The sequence below is a fragment of the Rana temporaria genome, chromosome 12, assembly GCF_905171775.1.
Source record: "Rana temporaria chromosome 12, aRanTem1.1, whole genome shotgun sequence".
Lineage (NCBI taxonomy): Eukaryota > Metazoa > Chordata > Amphibia > Anura > Ranidae > Rana > Rana temporaria.
Genome location: NC_053500.1, coordinates 125702640 through 125724008, shown reverse-complemented (window position 1 = coordinate 125724008; position 21369 = coordinate 125702640). Strand labels below are relative to the sequence as shown.

The 21369-nt window shown below is 45.9% G+C and overlaps 1 protein-coding gene across 1 annotated transcript in view; it reads left to right on the top strand.

Moving 5' to 3' along the window:
- The window catches only part of CTNNBL1 (catenin beta like 1), a 44410-nt gene that overhangs the window by 13571 nt on the left and 9470 nt on the right, over positions 1 to 21369 (top strand). Inside the window, exons 5-11 of the mRNA XM_040330572.1 lie at positions 2571 to 2668; positions 2776 to 2869; positions 5556 to 5647; positions 8427 to 8499; positions 8841 to 8899; positions 12214 to 12362; positions 15650 to 15831. Of these exons, the coding sequence (XP_040186506.1) occupies positions 2571 to 2668; positions 2776 to 2869; positions 5556 to 5647; positions 8427 to 8499; positions 8841 to 8899; positions 12214 to 12362; positions 15650 to 15831 (747 nt within the window). The remainder of the gene's footprint in view (positions 1 to 2570; positions 2669 to 2775; positions 2870 to 5555; positions 5648 to 8426; positions 8500 to 8840; positions 8900 to 12213; positions 12363 to 15649; positions 15832 to 21369) is intronic.

Sequence of the window (21369 nt, the reverse complement as noted above, 5' to 3'; positions counted from 1 at the left end):
CCTTAACCACTTAAGACCCAGACCAAAATGCAGCTAAAGGACCTTGCCCCTTTTTGCGATTCGGCACTGCGTCGCTTTAACTGACAATTGCGCGGTCGTGCGACGTAGCTCCCAAACAAAATTGGCGTCCTTTTTTCCCCATAAATAGAGCTTTCTTTTGCTGGTATTTGATCACCTCTGCGGTTTTTATTTTTTTGCGCTATAAACAAAAATAGAGTGACAATTTTGAAAAAAAATGCAATATTTTTTACTTTTTGCTATAATAAATATCCCCCAAAAAGATATAAAACATTTTTTTTTCCTCAGTTTAGGCCGATACGTATTCTTCTACCTATTTTTCGTAAAAAAATCGCAATAAGCGTTTATCGGTTGGTTTGCGCAAAATTTATAGCGTTTACAAAATAGGGGATAGTTTTATTACACTTTTATAAAAAAAACATTTTTTTACTACTAATGGCGGCAATCAGCGATTTTTTTTTTTTTCCGTGACTACGACATTATGGCGGACACTTTTGACCCATTTTTGGGACCATTGTCATTTTCACAGCAAAAAATGCATTATTTATTGTGAAAATGACAATTGCAGTTTGGGAGTTAACCACAGGGGGCGCTGTTGGGGTTATGTGTGACCTCAAGTGTGTTTACAACTGTAGGGGGGTGTGGCTGTAGGTGTGACTTCATCGATTGTGTCCCCCTATAAACAGGATCACACGATCGATGAGGCCGCCACAGTGAAGAACGGGGAAGCCGTGTCTACACACGGCTCTCCCTGTTCTTCAGCTCCGGTGACCGATTGCGGGACTCCAGCGGCGATCGGGTCCGCGAGTCCCGCGGTCACGGAGCTTCGGGTCGCGGGAGCACGCTTAAAGGACAACGTACATATACGTTGATGTGCCCAGCCGTGCCATTCTGCTGACGTATATCGACGTGAAGGGGTCCTTAAGTGGTTAAAGTGATTGTTATTTAAAAAATAAATGAAAAGGTTTACAAAAACTTTATACCTACTTGCTCTGTGCAGCCCCAATCCTCCTCCTCTTGAGTCCCTGCCAGCGCTCCAGGCTCCTCCTCCTCTTTAGGGGGGCACTCATGCAGGCTCGATCCCAAGTCGCCCTGTCTGCGTATATAGACACAAACATTTTGATTCGGCCCTGCCCCCTGCTTCCTCATCACAGGATTTGATTGACAGCAGTAGGAGCCAATGGCTCCCGTTGCTATCAATCTGCCCTGTGAGGAGGAAAAGAGCCTCTGTTCTCATGCATAGTGCTGAATCGAGATCAGGGAAGTATAAGGAAGAGGCTGGAGGGATCCTGTGGCACCGTTTCTTATTAACACCAAGAATGCAAAACTTTAAGTCTTTAGAACCACTTTAACATGTAAGAACCTTTTATGGCTAAAGTAGGAACCAAGAGATATCTGTAGATACATTTTAAATTCCCTCAAACCTCTTCTGATGCGTTTTCTCCTAATTCTGTGCACACTGTCAACATAGGTACATGGGTCTTTCACATCTACTATGACATGGAGCTTAGCCCTGCCTCTGCCAGTCAGTAATCCATTCCAGAGCCTTAGCAGTCAGCACTGGTATTGGGAGAGACTTTAATTATGGCAGGTTATGGGGCACAGCCCCAATTCAGGGCTAATATAGAGACCTATGAAGATGGGTTTTAGTATTTGGGCTCCCTAGAGGCACCTCAGGAAATTTGGAGGATTGGATTTCCAATATATTTGCGGACCCCATTTTGCATTCTGAATGGCTGAAACACATCATTTTAAAACATTTATTGCGTGAGCCCCTACACCAGGGGCCTCCAAAAGTTTCTAAACAAAGGGCCAGTTTACTGTCTTTCAGACTTCAGGCGGGCCGGACTGTGGCCGTTGAAAGTAGAAAATGACTCGGGATTAGTGGGAGGAAACCATACCCCATCTTTGGTGTCAGTGAGAGGAATTGTGTCCCATAGATGGGACATGATTCTTCCCATCCAATGGCACCATCGTTGTTATCATTAGGAGGAACTGTACCCCTTCGTTGGTGTCAGTGGGGGAATTATGCCCCTTCGTTGGTGTTAGAGGCTGAGATTTTGCCCCAAGGGCCAGATAAGAGCAAGCAAAGGGCCACAGTTTGGAGACCGCTGCGCTACGCCAAGTGACAATAAATGTTCGGATAAAAAAAAAAACGCATGTTATGTTTACCTGCTCTGTGCAGTGGAATTTGGTCCTCCGTTGGTGCTCCTGGCTCTCCCCCTTGACCTGTGCCCCCAATAGCAAGCCACTTGCTATGTGGGTACTGGTGCATGCTCGCTCCAGAGCTCAGCTCAATGCGTCCATAGGACACATGGAGCTGTGGCTCGGCCCCACTGTCTCCTTATTGGCTGTGATTGACAGCAGTGGGAGCCAATGGCGCCCATTGCTGTCTCAGCCAATAAGGAGAGGGAGTCCCGGGACAGTCAAGTCTCTTGTGCACATTATTGGATCGAGAGGAGGTTTAGGTGAGTATTGGGGGGAGCTGCGCACAGTTTTTTTTTACCTTCATGCATCTATATTATTACAAGTTGTTATCCTTAGCATGTCACATGTATGTATTGCTGTGGTTGACCTGCTGCAAGAGCTGACAGACATTGATACGTTACAAGAAAGTGAGGAAGGAGCTCAGGTCCTTATAGATTCTTTGGTGAGTAACGGTTAACTTTTTTTTAAACTTTTTTTTATTTCATAAAGTTTTTTTTTCTTTTGCCTCTTATATGTGTCACTTCACTGTTCTTTCTGGTCCTGTTTTAGGTGGAGGGGCAGGTGATTGCCCTCTTGGTGCAGAATCTGGAGCGGCTGGATGAGTCTGTGAAGGAAGAAGCAGATGGCGTACACAACACTCTAGGTATGACCTGTTGTAATTCTAGAACAGTAATGGGCAGTAATTATAATCCATAAAAACAAGGTTTATCATTTAAATGCATCCATAAGATTGTTTACTTATCAATAATGCAGTGATGATAAAAGGCGACTGGGCGTTAATATTTAACTTTATGCATGAAATATCTTTGTTTAAAAAGTCTAATGCCGCGTACACACGGTCGGAATTTCCGACAACAAATGTTCGATGTGAGCTTTTGGTCGGATATTCCGACTGTGTGTAGGCTCCATCGAACATTTGCTGTCGGAATTTCCGACAACAAATGTTTGAGCGCTGGTTCTCAATTTTTCTCGCAACAAATGTTCTTCTCGAAAATTCCGATTGTCTGTATGCAATTCTGACGCACAAAAATCCTAAGCGCGCTCGGAAAATATATTTGACGCATGCGCGGAATCATTGAACTTAATTTTCCTCGGCTCTTCGTAGTGTTGTACGTCACCGCGTTCTTGACGTTCGGAATTTCAAATTGGTGTGACCGTGTGTATGCAAGACAAGTTTGAGCGAACAATCCGTCAGAAAAAAAATCCACGGTTTTGTTGTCGGAATTTCCGATCGTCTGTACGCGGCATTAGTGTGTTTTTAATGTAATAAAAAAAAATATAGGGCCAGATTCTCAAAAGAGATACGACGGCGTATCTCCGGATACGCTGTCGTATCTCTGAGACGCGCCGTCGTATCTATGCGCCTGATTCTTAGAATCAGTTACGCGTAGATTTCCCTTAGGTCCGACAGGCGTAAGTCTCTTACGCCGTCGGATCGTAACTGCATTTTTACGCTGACCGCCAGGGGCGTGTATGCTGATTTACGCGTCAAAATATGTAAATCAGCAAGATACGCAAATTCACGAACGTACGCCCAGCCGACGCAGTACATTTACGCCGTTTACGTTAGGCTTTTCCCAGCGTATAGTTACCCCTGCTATATGGTGGCGTAAATGCGGCGTACCAAGGTTAAGTATGGCCGTCGTTCCCGTGTCGAAACTTGAAAAAGTTACGTTGTTTGCGAAAGTCGTCCGTGAATGGGGCTGGACGTCATTTACGTTCACGTCGAAACCAATGACGTCCTTGCGGCATACTTTGGAGCAATGCACACTGGGAAATTCCACAGACGGCGCATGCGCCGTTCGGGAAAAACGTCAATCACGTCGGGTCACACAACATTAACATAAAACACGTCCCCCTGTCCCACATTTGAATTAGGCGGGCTTACGCCGGCCGATTTACGGTACGCCGCCGCAACTTACGGAGCAAGTGCTTTGAGAATACAGCACTTGCCCGTCTAAGTTGCGGAGGCGTCATGTAAATTAGATACGTTACGCCGCCGCAAAGATACACGGATCTACGTGAATCTACCCCATAGTTTCTATGTATAGCTTGTAAATACCCTGTATGCTGGGCCAGCCATACTTGCCCTTGATGATTGCAGATTCTACTTCCATTGTGTCCTTGTGATGTATTTATAATGATGGATAGCCAGAGATCATGAGATTTCGTCTCTCTCGCTCGGGTGCTGAGGGATGGCAGTTTTAATTAATGTCTCGCAAGATCTAAGTTTTCACTAAATTGCAATGTGATTTGGTAATGCTGATATGTGTTCTCCTGATTCATGGGAATTGATCCCCATTGCATCATCAGCACAGGGGATCTTTACCAGGACTGGATACATTTGAACTACCAGATAGCACTAGCAGTGTTTTTCATGTTACATATTTGCTAAGACCCCTTTCACGCATTTGTCCGCTTTTTAATCCATCCGTTTTTGGATGAAAAAAGGACATGCATGTATCCCTATGGGATAGTGGGTGTCAGCAGATGAACATCCGCTGACACCTGATCTCATCAGTTTCCGCTATGCTCCGAGTCTGCAGACGGAGGAAAATCCTATTTTTCTATCCATCTACAGAGCGGATCGGGTGAACAGACGGTCCATGTTCATCCGATCCCCCCATAGGGGAGAGCGGAGATCTGACAGCGCGGTCCCTGCACAGTGTGCAGGGACTGCCCTGTCATTTGCCGGCTCAATGGGGATAAACGGAGCAATCCCCGCTGAGCAAGCAGATAAGACATGTACGGATCCTCATGGGATCCTGTTGTCCAAGGGAGGGGGCGAGCACGACACTCCACACCAGGGAGAAAGCCTCGCATTACTGTGTGGAGTTACAGACAGAAGAACAGGAAGTGAGGATTTCTCAGAAGAAATAAGGACATTTAAATGCAAAATGGAAGGATGAGGTAAGGAAAGGAGGACTGCACTAAGGTAAAGGAAGCTATTTAGGGAACAATTTTTTACCTTTACAACCCCTTTAAGTGCTACGTGTATAATATGCAGTCAAACATAGCAGAGCTCCACCTGCTGGCAGCAAGTGATAAATCTTGAATTATATAGAGTATTGCATATCTAAACAAAATGGTATTCAAGCTAAATTTACAACTCCTTCCAATAGAATTTATGTACTGTATTTTGGCATATAACAGTGTACATCTATCCTTTATGACTGCATAGAAACGCAGTGAAAGTGTAATAGAGTTACAAGGCCTTATGGGAGGTGTTGCATGTTGGTAGTATTGCGGTTATATAGGCCTGGCAGGACATTGGGAACAGTATCGATCTGTGGCTGCACGTGCTCAGTGATAACCTTTTCTTCCTTCAGCAATCATTGAGAACATGACTGAATTCCGCCCTGAGATCTGCACTGAGGCAGCACAGCAAGGTTTGCTCCAATGGCTGCTAAAACGCTCAAAGGTGGGTGAATTGATTTCCCTTTCCGCACCTTCCTCCTTGACATTTCCAGAGCGGTGCCTTTTTCATTTAAGCTGTGCTTTTTTTTCTTTTTGTCATTTTACTACATCAAGCATATTGGAAACAGTCTAATAGAGCACTTTTATAAGAAAAATGTGGGGTGTGTTTTTTTTTTTTTTTTTTTTTAAATAGTGGCCTCTCCTCTTTCCCCCACTGCTGGCTGTGCTTGTATTATCTATACGGCTGACCTTCTATGATAGCATAATGCTTCTACTATAGCTGAATATAGGCACTGACAGAGGTCTGCTCTTGTACACTTTTTGTGGCACAGATGGTGCTTTTATGCTAGTTTTGATATAAACCATTGAGGACACCCTGTTATTTAACCACTTGCTTAGTGGGCACTTAAACCCCCCTCCTGCCCAGACCAGACGAGGCGGCTCTGATGGGGGACGGACGAGGCGGCTCTGATGGGGGACGGACGAGGCGGCTCTGATGGGGGACGGACGAGGCGGCTCTGATGGGGGACGGACGAGGCGGCTCTGATGGGGGACGGACGAGGCGGCTCTGATGGGGGACGGACGAGGCGGCTCTGATGGGGGACGGACGAGGCGGCTCTGATGGGGGACGGACGAGGCGGCTCTGATGGGGGACGGACAGGGCGGCTCTGATGGGGGACGGACAGGGCGGCTCTGATGGGGGACGGACAGGGCGGCTCTGATGGGGGACGGACAGGGCGGCTCTGATGGGGGACGGACAGGGCGGCTCTGATGGGGGACGGACAGGGCGGCTCTGATGGGGGACGGACAGGGCGGCTCTGATGGGGGACGGACAGGGCGGCTCTGATGGGGGACGGACAGGGCGGCTCTGATGGGGGACGGACAGGGCGGCTCTGATGGGGGACGGACAGGGCGGCTCTGATGGGGGACGGACAGGGCGGCTCTGATGGGGGGACGGACAGGGCGGCTCTGATGGGGGACGGACAGGGCGGCTCTGATGGGGGACGGACAGGGCGGCTCTGATGGGGGACGGACAGGGCGGCTCTGATGGGGGACGGACAGGGCGGCTCTGATGGGGGACGGACAGGGCGGCTCTGACGGGGGACGGACAGGGCGGCTCTGACGGGGGACGGACGAGGCGGCTCTGACGGGGGACGGACGAGGCGGCTCTGACGGGGGACGGACGTGGCGGCTCTGACGGGGGACGGACGAGGCGGCTCTGACGGGGGACGGACGAGGCGGCTCTGACGGGGGACGGACAAGGCGGCTCTGATGGGGGACAGACAAGGCGGCTCTGATGGGCACTGAAGGGTATAGAAATCTGTACCTGTAATTTAAAGAAAACCTTTACTGAGACAAGTTTCCCCATTGAAGTCAATGGAAACGAGAATAATTTGTTCTACATTGACTTCAACGGCATGCAATACCGCATACCATAGAAATGAACTACAAATGCCTATCTAGATCTATCCATAGATAGATAGATATAGATATAGAGAGATAGATAGATAGAGATATATATATATATATATCTCTATCTATCTATCTATTAGGGTTGTCCCGATACCACTATCGGTATCGGGACCGATACCGAGTATTTGCGGGGGTACTCGTACTCCCGCAAATACCCCCGATACTGAAATAGAATACTTGCCCCCCGCCGCCGCCACCGTTAATCAGCGTGCGGGGAACATTACAGCTTTCGTTTGAATAGCTGTATCCCCGCCGCGTATAGACACTCCCCCTTACGCGGGATTGGACGGATGATCTGTCCAATCCTGAGCAAGGGGGAGTGTCTATGCGCGGCGGGGATAAAGCTATTCAAACGAAAGCTGTAATGTTCCCCGCACGCTGATTAACGCGGCACGTGCGGCATCATCAAGGTATGTGGGACATGGCTGCATTATGTGGGGGACATGGCTGCATTATGTGGGGGGACATGGCTGGAATATGTGGGGGGACATGGCTGGAATATGTGGGGGGACATGGCTGCAATATGTGGGGGGACATGGCTGCAATATGTGGGGGGACATGGCTGCAATATGTGGGGGGACATGGCTGCAATATGTGGGGGGACATGGCTGCAATATGTGGGGGACATGGCTGCAATATGTGGGGGACATGGCTGCAATATGTGGGGGACATGGCTGGAATATGTGGGGGACATGGCTGGAATATGTGGGGGTGTGGGGGACATGGCTGCAATATGTGGGGGACATGGCTGCATTATGTGGGGGACATTGCTGCATTATGTGGGGGACATGGCTGCATTATGTGGGGGACATGGCTGCATTATGTGGGGGACATGGCTGCATATGTGGGGGGACATGGCTGCATATGTGGGGGGACATGGCTGCATTTGGGGACACATTTAAAAAAAAGTATCTGTATCGGCGAGTACATGAAAAAAAGTATCGGTACTTGTACTCGGTCCTAAAAAAATGGTATCGGGACAACCCAAATATATATATATCTATATATATATATACACATATATAACCCTAGATAAAGCTAATAAGCACCAAACGGGAAAATCACCAAACTGTTGGCGAGGTTGTGACCTTCTAACATGAGATGCCATATTTGAGAAATTGCGTTCAGTAGTTTTAGCTTCTTGCAGACGGCTGTGTTTTTTTGTCATTACGCTTATTATTCCTTCCTCCCCGAATGCCAGTTTGCAGCTCATTTATCCGTCCTCAAGTCTGCCTCCTACTCACTCTGCTTCCCATATTGCTCTTAATGTTTCCCGCTGCTTGAATGCCCTTATGTTCTGTTCCGCTCAGGCCAAGATGCCATTTGATGCCAACAAGCTGTACTGCAGTGAAATCCTGGCTATTATTCTACAGAACAATGATGGTAAGAGGATTATGAATTCGCTGTCATTTTCTGCTTATTTTCTCGGAGTTTAGAATTTGTCCTTTTCTTCAGCTTAATTGCCTCCTCCCATTCCGCTCTCTTCTTGTGCCGTTTTAGTTCTCCCTAATCTTGCCTCTGAATACTGTAATTTTCATCTCTTTCAATGTGTTTTCTGATGTAGTTGTGTATACAGGTGCCTGCTCTTCATTCTCAGTTTCACTGTGTCGTCTATCTCCTCCCTGCTCGGCATCGTGTACCGTCTTGCCCCCTGTCACTGTGTATTGATCCTCTGTGCTGATGGATTTATTCTTCTGTGCTGACATTATCTTCCCTTCTCGCAGACACTCGGGAACTCCTGGGGGAGCTGGATGGAATAGACGTGCTGCTTCAGCAGTTATCGGTGAGGGCCTCCCACTCCCTGCCCATTTACACCTTGGCATCTCTCCGAGCGTATGGTGGTAGACTGCTGCCTCAGCTTTTACAAGAGAATGTCAATGCACGCCTGCCCATGTCATTGTCCGCTGGAGCCAAACCTGGGCCACCCACTGTGCTTCAATACCAAGATGCCTTCCTGCATGGCAATTTTTGCACAGTGCCGTCTTCATAGTACTCCTTTTACCAGTTTTGCATATGAAAACAGTTTTTACGTATACTCTTTGCTAGGGTTGTCCCGATACCGATACCAGTATCGGGACCGATACCGAGTATTTGCGGGAGTACTCGTACTCCCGCAAATACCCCCGATACTGAAATAGAATACTTCCCCCCCGCCGCCGCAAAGCCGCCGCCACCATTAATCTGCGTGCGGGGAACATTACAGCTTTCGTTTGAATAGCTGTATCCCCGCCGCGTATAGACACTCCCCCTTGCGCGGGATTGGACGGATGATCTGTCCAATCCCGAGCAAGGGGGAGGGTCTATACGCGGCGGGGATACAGCTATTCAAACGAAAGCTGTAATGTTCCCCGCACGCTGATTAACGGCGGCATGTGCGGCATCAAGGTATGTGGGGGGACATGGCTGCATTATGTGGGGGGACATGGCTGCATTATGTGGGGGGACATGGCTGCATTATGTGGGGGGACATGGCTGCAATATGTGGGGGGACATGGCTGGAATATGTGGGGGACATGGCTGGAATATATGTGGGGGACATGGCTGCATATGTGGGGGGACATGGCTGCATTTGGGGACACCTTTAAAAAAAAGTATCGGTATCGGCGAGTACATAAAAAAAAATATCGGTACTTGTACTCAGTCCTAAAAAAGTGGTATTGGGACAACCCTACTCTTTGCCATTCTTATTCCTTTACAAAGCCATACTTTAAAAAAGAAAAATACATCTAAACATTTCTACAGTTGAACCTCGGATTACGAGCATAATCTGTTCCAGGAGAATGCTCGTAATCCAAAGTACTCGCAAATCAAAGCAAGTTTTCCCATTTTCAATGGAAACGAAAATAATTAGTTCTGTATTGACTTCAATGGGGTGCAATACGGAATACGGCCAGACGTGGGGGGGCGCCAGAGAGAGCCGAAAAGGCCCGATGACACTTCGGCTTGTTTCCTGCGCCCCCGTACCTCAGGCCAATGGTCGGCTTTTCTCGGCTCCTGCACCCCCGTACCTCGGGCCAAATGAGGTACTGCAGACCTATTTTCGGCTCTGCTAGGCTTCTGCGCCCCCATATACCTCAGGCTAAATGAGGTACTGCAGGCCTATTTAGCTTGAATTCTGCTCGGCTTGCGAGTCAACACTCGCAAACTGAGTCAGAATAAAAAAAAAAAAAAAGTTGCTCGCAAATCAAAACGCTCCCAAACCAAGTTACTCTTAAACCGAGGTTCCACTGTATGTTCCATTCACTTGCTCTTTTAAAGTTGAATTCAAGACAGATTTAAAAGACACACATTTAAAGGGGTTGTAAAGTCAGAAGGTTTTTTTTTATCTTAAAGTAGATGTAAACCCTCACATATAACCAGTGAAGTGAACAGCCATAGATGATGCACAGAGATGAAACAAATTGCCCTACATACGTTTTACATGTATATCTGCTCTCTTCGGCTTTATATATTCTTTAGAAAGTGCACATAGTGTTAGAAATGTTTCTGCCTGTTTCAGAGGAAAAAATTCACCCATCTCATGCTTTCAGCCGCGATTGTGGCTTTGTTTACTTCCGGGTACCCGGGGCGTGACATCATAACGTCGCGCCTGGGCCTCCGACAGTCATAGAGATGATCTCTATGCTCTTCATTCGGCGGTGGACGATTTGTTTTCCGAGCCTCCAATGGCACAGGAGAGCCCGGAGAAGCACCAGATGGCGGCGGGAGGGAGGGGGATGTCCCCTCCCGCCACCAGTAAGAACGATCAAGTGGCGGAAACCGCCGCTATGATCGTTCTTATGGTGCGCACAATCACCGCCTGAATGATGCCTGTTACTGCAGGCATCATTCAGATATCCCCCACTGAAGTCCAGGACGTCATATGACGTCCTACGGTACGGAAGTGGTTAACCACTTCCAGACCGCCGCATGTATATATACGTCGGCAGAATGGCACGTACAGGCACATTGGCATACCTGTACGTCCCTGCCTAGACGGGGGTCCGATCGGGACCCCCCCCCCCCCTGCTACATGCGGCGGTCGGATTCCCGCGGGGAGCGATCTGGGACGAGGGCGCGGCTATTCGTTTCTAGCCGCCCCCTCGCGATCGCTCCCCGGAGCTGAAGAACGGGGAGAGCCGTATGTAAACACGGCTTCCCCGTGCTTCACTGTGGCGGCTGCATCGATCGAGTGATCCCTTTTATAGGGAGACACAATAGATGACGTCAGACCTACAGCCACACCCCCCTACAGTTGTAAACACACACTAGGTGAACCCTAACTCCTACAGCGCCCCCTGTGGTTAACTCCCAAACTGCAACTGTCATTTTCACAATAAACAATGCAATTTAAATGCATTTTTTGCTGTGAAAATGACAATGGTCCCAAAAATGTGTCAAAATTGTCCCAAGTGTCCGCCATAATGTCGCAGTCACGAAAAAAATCGCTTTTTGCCGCCATTAGTAGTAAGAAAAAAATAATAATATAACTATCCCCTATTTTGTAAACGCTATAAATTTTGCGCAAACCAATCGATAAACGCTTATTGCGATTTTTTTTTTTACCAAAAATAGGTAGAAGAATACGTATCGGCCTAAACTGAGGAAAAAATAAATTTTTATATATGTTTTTGGGGGATATTTATTATAGCAAAAAGTAAAAAATATTTAATTTTTTTTCAAAATTGTCGCTCTATTTTTGTTTATAGCGCAAAAAATAAAAACCGCAGAGGTGATCAAATACCACCAAAAGAAAGCTCTATTTGTGGGGAAAAAAGGACGCCAATTTTGTTTGGGAGCCACGTCGCACGACCGCGCAATTGTTTGTTAAAGCGACGCAGTGCCGAATTGTAAAAAACCCTTGGGTCATTTAGCAGCATATTGGTCCGGTCCTTAAGTGGTTAAAGTACCTGAATTTAGCCAACGATTATCCTCTTGCATTCTTCCCAGCACAAGACGTCAGTCAGGTGTACTGCAAAGTCAAGAAGCTATTCTGTTAGGACTAGAGAGCAGAGAGATGAGCTTATCACTGTGCGGGGGTGGGGGGGGTATAAAAAAGGTTGCTGTAAGGCAAACATTGCTACAATAGCTCTTCTTTTAAACTGTTTTTGGTTTCAGGTGTTCAAGAGACACGACCCCAGCACAGCGGAGGAGCAGGAGATGATGGAGAACCTGTTTGATGGTCTTTGCTCCTGTCTAATGCTCAGCAGTAACAGGGAGAGGTTCCTAAAGGGAGAAGGGCTGCAGCTTATGAATCTAATGCTAAGGTACCTGGACTAATAAAACTTGCCTAGTAATGTACAAAAATAAAAGTGTTGTCCATAAAGACTGGACAGCGAGAGGTTTACCGGGTAGACTTTATTGCAGCAAAGAGACCCAAACTCCACACTTTTGTGTAATAAATGTGGAAGATCGAAAGACACCTTTTGCCTTCGTTTTAATGCAACTTCACCGTAAATTGAGATAAGACCTGAGTGAGAAATGAGGTGATATTAAAATGTCTATACATAGAACAATAAGATTTTTCAGTATTACAATTACAAGGATGACAGAATCCTATCTTTCAAAATCCTGGTTCTAAATGTTTCATTTTTTTATTTTATTCATCATTATATCAAAGGAACTAAATCAATCTATGTAAGCAAATATGATCTGTAATCAAAGTGTTGAGGCTGCGGAAGACATGTGAATTAAAAATGTGCACCTAAAGTGATACGGTCGCAAGTCTATAAAAAAAAAGGGGGGGGCATGCTTACTCTTTGATTGAGCACTGAGCTGAACCATCACTTTGCTGAACAGCCGCATCCTCTTAGAGAATCGTCATACACCTGTACCCCCCCCCCCCCCCCCCGCCGCACTCTGTGGCTCCATCCGTCAGCCTCTACATCATTACAGGACACAGTAGTGATGTAGCAGCAGACAGGAGAAACCACAGGGCACAGCAGGATCTTTGGTACAGCAGTGATCCATGTTCCTTTTTTCTACTTCTTTCTTCTTCCTCCTTTCTTCTTTCGTCTTCGTTCTTCTTCCTTCTTTCGTCTTCTTCCTTCTTTCGTCTTCTTCCTTCTTTCGTCTTCTTCCTTCTTTTGTCTTCTTCCTTCTTCTTTCGTCTTCTTCCTTCTTCTGTCTTCTTTCTTTCATCTTTTTTCGTCTTCTTCTTTTGTCTTTTTTCGTCTTCTTCTTTCGTCTTCTTTTTTCGTCTTCTTTTTTCGTCTTCTTCTTCCTTCTTTTTTCGCCTTCTTTCTTCTTTTTTCGTCTTCTTTCGTCTTCCTTCCTTCCTTCCTTCCTTCCTTTCGTCTTCCTTCCTTCCTTCCTTCCTTCCTTCCTTTCGTCTTCCTTCCTCCCTTCCTTTCGTCTTCCTTCCTTTCGTCTTCCTTCCTTTCGTCTTCCTTCCTTTCGTCTTCCTTCCTTTCGTCTTCCTTCCTTTCGTCTTTCTTCCTTTCGTCTTCCTTCCTTTCGTCTTCCTTCCTTCCTTTTGTCTTCCTTCCATCTTCCTTCCTTCCTTTCGTCTTCCTTCCATCTTCCTTCCTTCCTTCCTTCCTTCCTTTCGTCTTCCTTCATTCCTTTCTTTTCGTCTTCCTTCTTTTCGTCTTCCTTCCTTCCTTCCTTTCGTCTTCCTTCCTTCCTTCCTTTCGTCTTCCTTCCATCTTCCTTCCTTTCGTCTTTCTTTCTTTCTTTCTTCCTTCCTTCCTTCCTTTCGTTTTCCTTACTTCCTTCCTTTCGTCTTCCTTCCTTCCTTCCTTTCGTCTTCCTTCCTTCCTTCCTTCCTTTCGTCTTCCTTCCTTCCTTCCTTTCGTCTTCCTTCCTTCCTTCCTTCCTTTCGTCTTCCTTCCTTCCTTCCTTTCGTCTTCCTTCCTTCCTTCCTTCCTTTCGTCTTCCTTCCTTCCTTCCTTCCTTCCTTCCTTCCTTTCGTCTTCCTTCCTTCCTTTCGTCTTCCTTCCTTCTTTCCATTCGTCTTCCTTACCTTTTTTCCTTTCTTTCGTCTTCCTTACTTTTTTTTTTGTTTTCTTTCTTTCTTTCTTTCTTTCTTTCTTTTCTTTTCTTTTCTTTTCTTTTCTTTCTTTCTTTCTTTCCTTTCTTTCTTTCCTTTCTTTCTTTCTTTCCTTTCTTTCTTTCTTTCCTTTCTTTCTTTCTTTCCTTTCTTTCTTTCAACAGCGTTGCTATAACTTTTTTCGTCGTCTTCTTCCTTCTTTTTTCGCCTTCTTTCTTCTTTTTTCGTCTTCCTTTCGTCTTCCTTCCTTCCTTCCTTTCGTCTTCCTTCCTTCCTTCCTTTCGTCTTCCTTCCTCCCTTCCTTTCGTCTTCCTTCCTTTCGTCTTCCTTCCTTTTGTCTTCCTTCCTTTCGTATTCCTTTGTCTTCCTTCGTCTTCCTTCCTTCCTTCCTTCCTTCCTTCCGTCTTCCTTCCTTTCGTCTTCCTTCCGTCTTCCTTCCTTTCGTCTTCCTTCCATCTTCCTTCCTTCCTTCCTTCCTTTCGTCTTCCTTCATTCCTTCCTTTCGTCTTTCTTTCTTTCTTTCTTTCTTTCTTTCTTTCTTTCTTTCTTTCTTTCTTTCTTCCTTCCTTCCTTCCTTCCTTCCTTCCTTCCTTCCTTTCGTTTTCCTTCCTTCCTTTCGTTTTCCTTCCTTCCTTCCTTCCTTTCGTTTTCCTTCCTTCCTTCCTTCCTTCCGTCTTCCTTCCTTCCTTCCTTTCGTCTTCCTTACTTCCTTCCTTTCGTCTTCCTTACTTCCTTCCTTTCGTCTTCCTTACTTCCTTCCTTTCGTCTTCCTTACTTCCTTCCTTTCGTCTTCCTTACTTCCTTCCATTCGTCTTCCTTACTTCCTTCCATTCGTCTTCCTTACTTCCTTCTTTCCATTCGTCTTCCTTACCTTTTTTCCTTTCTTTCGTCTTCCTTACCTTTTTTCCTTTCTTTCGTCTTCCTTAATTCTTTTTGTCTTCCTTACTACTTTCTTTCTTTCTTTCTTTCTTTCTTTCATCTTGTTTAGTCTTCTTTCTTTCATCAGCGTTGCTATAACTTTAAGGGCCCATTCACACCAAAAACTGCACATAATTGTGTGTTTTTACCTGCATGTTTACATGCATGTGAAGCACGCTTGACACACACTTAATGTGCACGTTTCGCACTGCAAATGCAGTGCATTTTTATATGTTTTTGGGCTTGGCTTAAAGGGGCGCAGTGCTGTACCTTTCGTAGAACATTTTTCTTTTTAACTGCACTGATGTGAACTGTGCCCATAGAATTACCTTGATTTTGGGCTGTCTATGTAGTTAGAACGCAGTTCAAAATGCAGCCAACAGTGTTTGGTGTGAAAGGGCCTTAAAGCACCAAATGTGCTGTGATGTGAGATGCTTAAACCACTGGCACCCGCAAAGGCAGGTATGAACTGTTGTCTCTTTCACTTGACACCCCCCCCCCCTTTTTTTCTGCATCAGATTTACTTATTACCATAATGCCCCAAACATGAAAATAGTTTCTTCATTAGCAATGTGAACAGCATGGGATTTATGTGAGATACTTAAACCACTGAGGGGATTTTAAATCTTTCTTTTTCTTGTGCAGAGAGAAGAAAATGTCACGCTGCAGTGCACTGCGTGTGTTGGACCACGCTATGATTGGCCCTGAGGGCAGCGACAACTGTCACAAATTCGTGGACATCTTGGGGCTGAGGACCATCTTCCCACTCTTCATGAAATCCCCTAAAAAGATGAAGAAGACCGGCATCTCTGAAAAGGAGCACGAGGGTTAGGAAACTGATATTGGCAGCGCTTAGTGTGTGACAAGTGGGCGCCCTGATTTTCTGTTAAATGCGAACAAAAATAATGAACCGGCAGTGCCTCTCCTACACATCCACCCACTACACAACACACTCGCTGCACAAAGCCAGATTTCTACATGTTACCAGCATTCTAGGAAAGCGCCTATCTTCTCAACTGAAGACATTGAGTAAAATCAATCGGCGAACTGCTCGTCCAATTTAGAAAACGCTGCAGCAGTACTTAAGTCGTTTCAGTTTAGCTTTAAAGATGAACTCTACAAAACAACTACCTCTACACTTGAAGTATAGGGGAGTTTGTTAACCGCTTCCCGACCGCCGCATGTACATATATGTCCACAGAATGGCACGTACAGGCACGTTGGCGTACCCGTACGTCCCCGCCTTTCCGCGGGTCGGGGGTCCGATCGGGACCCCCCCCTGGTACATGCGGCGGTCGGAAACCCGCGGGGAGCGATCCGGGACGAGGGCGCCGCTATTCGTTTCTAGCCGCCCCCTCGCGATCGCTCCCCGGAGCTGAAGAACGGGAAGAGCCGTCTGTAAACACGGCTTCCCCGTGCTTCACTGTGGTGGCAGATTGGTCGAGTCATCCCTTTTATAGGGAGACACGATCGATGACGTCAGACCTACAGCCCACACCCCCCTACAGTTGTAAACACGCACTAGGTGAAGCCTAACTCCTTCAGCGCCCCCTGTGGTTAACTCCCAAACTGCAACTGTCATTTTCACAATAAACAATGCAATTTAAATGCATTTTTTGCTGTGAAAATGACAATGGTCCCAAAAATGTGTCAAAATTGTCCAAAGTGTCCGCCATAATGTCGCAGTCACGAAAAAAATCGCTGATCGCCCCATTAGTAGTAAAAAAAAATAATTAATAAAAATGCAATAAAAATATCCCCTATTTTGTAAACGCTATACATTTTGCGCAAACCAACCGATAAACGCTTATTGCGATTTTTTTTTTTTGATTTTTTTTTGATTTTTTTTACCAAAAATATGTAGAAGAATACATATCGGCCTAAACTGAGGAACAAAAAATGTATACATGTTTTTGGGGGATATTTATTATAGCAAAAAGTAAAAAATATTAAATTTTTTTCAAAATTGTCGCTCTATTTTTGTTTATAGCGCAAAAAATAAAAACCGCAGAGGTGATCAAATACCACCAAAAGAAAGCTCTATTTGTGGGGAAAAAAGGACACCAATTTTGTTTGGGAGCCATAATGCACGACGGCGCAATTGTCAGTTAAAGCGACGCAGTGCCGAATCGCAAAACCTGGCTTGGGCATTTAGCTGCTTAAAGGTCCGGGGCTTAAGTGGTTAACTGCCAAAGGATTTGTATCCTGAGATTTGGGTATGTTGGTGAAGTGGAGCAAGTAGACAGCAGGTGTGAAGTCTACTTTAACTGAGGTGATTGAGGTAATGTACTGTCTGCCAATTTTTTTGGATCACAGGACATGACCACCAAATGTGATAAAAGAAAAGGGATCTGGTGTCACCGGTGACCCACCTCCATCCCTGTAATATGCAACAAAAGATTTGCCCTTTTGGGACCAATATAGGTAGGTCACTGCCCTGCCCCCAATCTGGGATTGGACAGTGAAGGAGCAACCGTAGACTGAAGAGCTCATCCCTTTTGCTCTTTTCGCATTTAAGCTTGTTTCTTACTAGCATATTTGCTTCCAATCACCTGATGGGCTTCTAAGGCTCCATTCACATCTATGCGACAAAACGCCCGACGCCGGATGCTTGTGCCGCTAGAGGGGGGAATTCCCATTGCTGTCTATGGAGATGGTTCACATCTCATAGACGCCGTACGCCTGTCGCCTGAAAAAAAGTCCCGGACCCTTTTTTTCAGGCGACATTGGCGTTCTCCCATTGACAGCAATGGGAAGAATTTGAAAAAAAAAAAAAAAAAAGTTTAACACTCTCGGCAAAATACGCCGCGTACGCCGTTGTCGCGGAGGTGTGAATGGAGCCTAATTGGCTTCTAGAGCTGTCCCACCCTCTTGTAGAATGAGTGCTGCTGTGTAAATCTGGCTTTGTAATTGGAGGTTGTAAAGGCAAAAGGTTTTTTTATCTTAAAAGCCTGACCGTATGCCATCTAAAAAGAAAATGTTTTAACTGGAGTTTGAATTACATAAATATAGTTAAAAAAAACCTCTGACCTCCTACATCAGGGGTAGGCAACCTGGGGCCCTCCTGCTGTTGCAGAACTACAAGTCCCATCATGCCTCTGGGAGTACAGTTGAACCTCGGATTACGAGCATAATCCGCTCCAGGAGAATGCTCGTAATCCAAAGCACTCGCATATCAAAGCGAGTTTTCCCATTGAAGTCAATGGAAACGAAAATAATTTGTTCTGCATTGACTTTAATGGGATGCAATACTGAATGCGGCCAGAGGTGGGGGGCGCCAGAGTGCTGAGAATGCCCGGGGACACTTTTGCTCTGGTCTTGCGCCCCCCGTACCTCAGGCCAAATGAGGTACTGCAGGCCTATTTTCGGCTCTGCTTGGGTCCTACGCCCCTGTACCTCAGGCCAAATTAGGTACTGCAGGCCTATTTTCGGCTCTGCTTGGGTCCTACGCCCCTGTACCTCAGGCCAAATTAGGTACTGCAGGCCTATTTTTGGCTCTGCTTGGGTCTTACGCCCATGTATCTCAGGCCAAATGAGGTACTGCAGGCCTATTTTTGGCCCTGCTTGGGTCCTACGCCCCCGTACCTCAGGCCAAATGAGGTACTGCAGGCCTATTTTCGGCTCTGCTTGGGTCCTACGCCCCCGTACCTCAGGCCAAATGAGCTACTGCAGGCCTATTTTCGGCTCTGCTTGGGTCCTACGCCCCTGTACCTCAGGCCAAATTAGGTACTGCAGGCCTATTTAGTTTGAATTCTGCTCGTAACACTCGCAAACCGAGTCAGAATAATAAAAAAAAAAAAGTTGCTCGCAAATCAAAACGCTCTCAAACCAAGTTACTCTAAGGCTGCATTCACACCTAGGCGTTTTCACGCCAGACGCCCGCCGCTATTACAGCCTACAATATGCTGGAGGGGTGATTTTACATTGTCGGCTATGGAGATGGTTCACATCTCCACGCCGAACGCCGAAACACCTGAAGCTCAAAACAAGTCCCGGACCCTTTTTTTCGGGCGGCTTCGCCGTTCGGGCATAGCCGACAATGTTGATCACCCCTCCTGTGTATGTTACCGCGGCGTATTTTACCGCGTTTTGTCGCAGCAAATCATGGGACAAAACGCCGCAATTTGTCGCGTAAAATCGCGGTAAAATACGCCGCGTTCAGGTGTGAATGCAGCCTTAAACCGAGGTTCCACTGTAATTGTAACTGCCAGCCTTGCAATGACTCATGGGAAATGTAGTTCCACAGCAGCTGGAGGACCCCAGGTTGCCTACCCCTGTCCTACATGTTACAGATTTGTTACATTGCTTTTCTGCAGGACTGTATGCTCTTATTACATGATTCTGTACTTTGCAGTTTTGTGTGCCAGCAGCTAAGCAAAGCTGCAGTAGGTAGCTAGGGGAAGAATTAAGAAACACTCTGACCTGTCCTGACATTCAGAAGGTAAAGAAACGGACTTATTGCTTGTAGTTCTTCGTTAACCCTTTCACGCCGACGGAACGCATATATGCGTCCTCGGCTTTCGGGGTTTATACCAGGATGATGCCTGCAGCCGGTACCGTTGTTTAGAGCCGGCGATTGGCTATCCAGACATAACAACCGATGCGGCTAAAAGCCGCTCGGTTGTTATGCCGGATCCCCCGATCCGGCGCCTCCGTAGTCCAGGCGCGCTCTGAAACAAAGCCGTAAGCGGTTTTGATTCAGTGTCCGCATTGAAAACACGGAAGCGACGTCATGATGTCACTTCCGGGTTTCTCGGCTGCCAATGGCGCCGGATTTAAAAAAGTACACAGTATTCAGAATCGCCGTTTTCGGCGATCTGAATACTTTGAAGTGCAAAGGAGGGCTCGGGGGTCTTTTAGCAATAAAAGTGATCAAAATGTAAAAAAAAAAAAAAACACACACAATTTAATATTATAAAAAAAAAATAAGAAAACAAATTTTTTTTTTTTTTAAAGCGCCCCTCTCCCCGCGAGCTTGCGCAACAAAGAAAACGCATACGGAAGTCGCGCCTGCATATGAAAACTGTGTTCAAATCACACATGTGAGGTATCGCCGCGATCGTCAGAGCGAGAGCAATAATTCTAGCACTAGACCTCCTCTGTAACTCTAACCTGGTAACCGTAAAAAAAAGTTTAAAGCGTCGCCTATGGAGATTTTTAGGTACCGTAGTTAGTCGCAATTCCAGGAGTGCGTGCAATTATAAAGCGTGACATGCTTGGTATCTATTTACTCGGCGTAACATCATCTTTCACATTATGCAAACAAATTGGGCTAATTTTATTTTTTAATTTTTGTTAAATTCATGAAAGTAAATTTTTACCAAAAAGTTGTGTTTAAAACACCGCCGCATAAATACCGTGTGACACAAAATATTTCAAAAATCGCCATTTTATTCTCTAGATTCTCCGCTAAAAAAATATATAAAATGTTTGGGGGTTCTAAGTAATTTTCTAGCCAAAAAGATGGATTTTAACTTGTAAACACCAAATGTCAGAAATAGGCTTAGGCATGAAAGGGTTAATGAGGAGGAGCATGAACGGCAGGTGAAAAATGAGAAGCAGGTTGATAAAGTCGGTATTAATGCCAAGTTTTTGTTTGTCTGGAGTGTACTTTTAAAAGCAAAATGGCAAAAATATCATAGAAGGACATGCCCTGCACTGAACTGCAGCAAGCAGCTTATCATGAATGCCATGCAGGATGTTTATTGTCTTCTGGCAGAAAATCCTAGCGGGCTTTTATGGGAGCCGCTTTCACAGCAGGCTAATCCATCTGATTACCCAGGAGCACCCGCCGCATGTTGCTTTTAGACAGCAGTCCCAGGTGAAACTGTTAGTCAGTTTTTGATGACAGGAAGCTAAAACCCTCAGCGCACTCGTTCCTCTCCCAGTAGGAAATGCCGCTGTCATTCCGGGCTCTGACCTTTATGGCAAAGCACATTCGTATTGGATCTGCATCACAAACAGCATTTTTTTTTTTTTTTTTGGTAGAATGCTCAACGCTGGACACGGAGAACGCTAATAAATAACATAGTCTGAGAAACAACAGTTTGTCTTTTACTAGAAAAATGTTTTATGTCCACTGGATTATAGGTTAATTTCTATTGGTGGCCTCCTACTACCATATGTACCATACGTGGAGGAACTGGTAGAGAATGCCTTCTAAAAAAAAATATATATATACAGTAAAACCTTGTTTTGCGAGCATAATTCATTCCAAAAACATGCTTGTAATCCAAAGCACTTTTTACAGGGTATAAAAGAGAAGAGAGGCACCTCTAAGTGTAGCAATAAGTTGCTAAATGTTGTACCTTCATTAAATGTAATCATATTGCTGCACTTGGAGGCTCCTCTCTTCTTTTTTTATA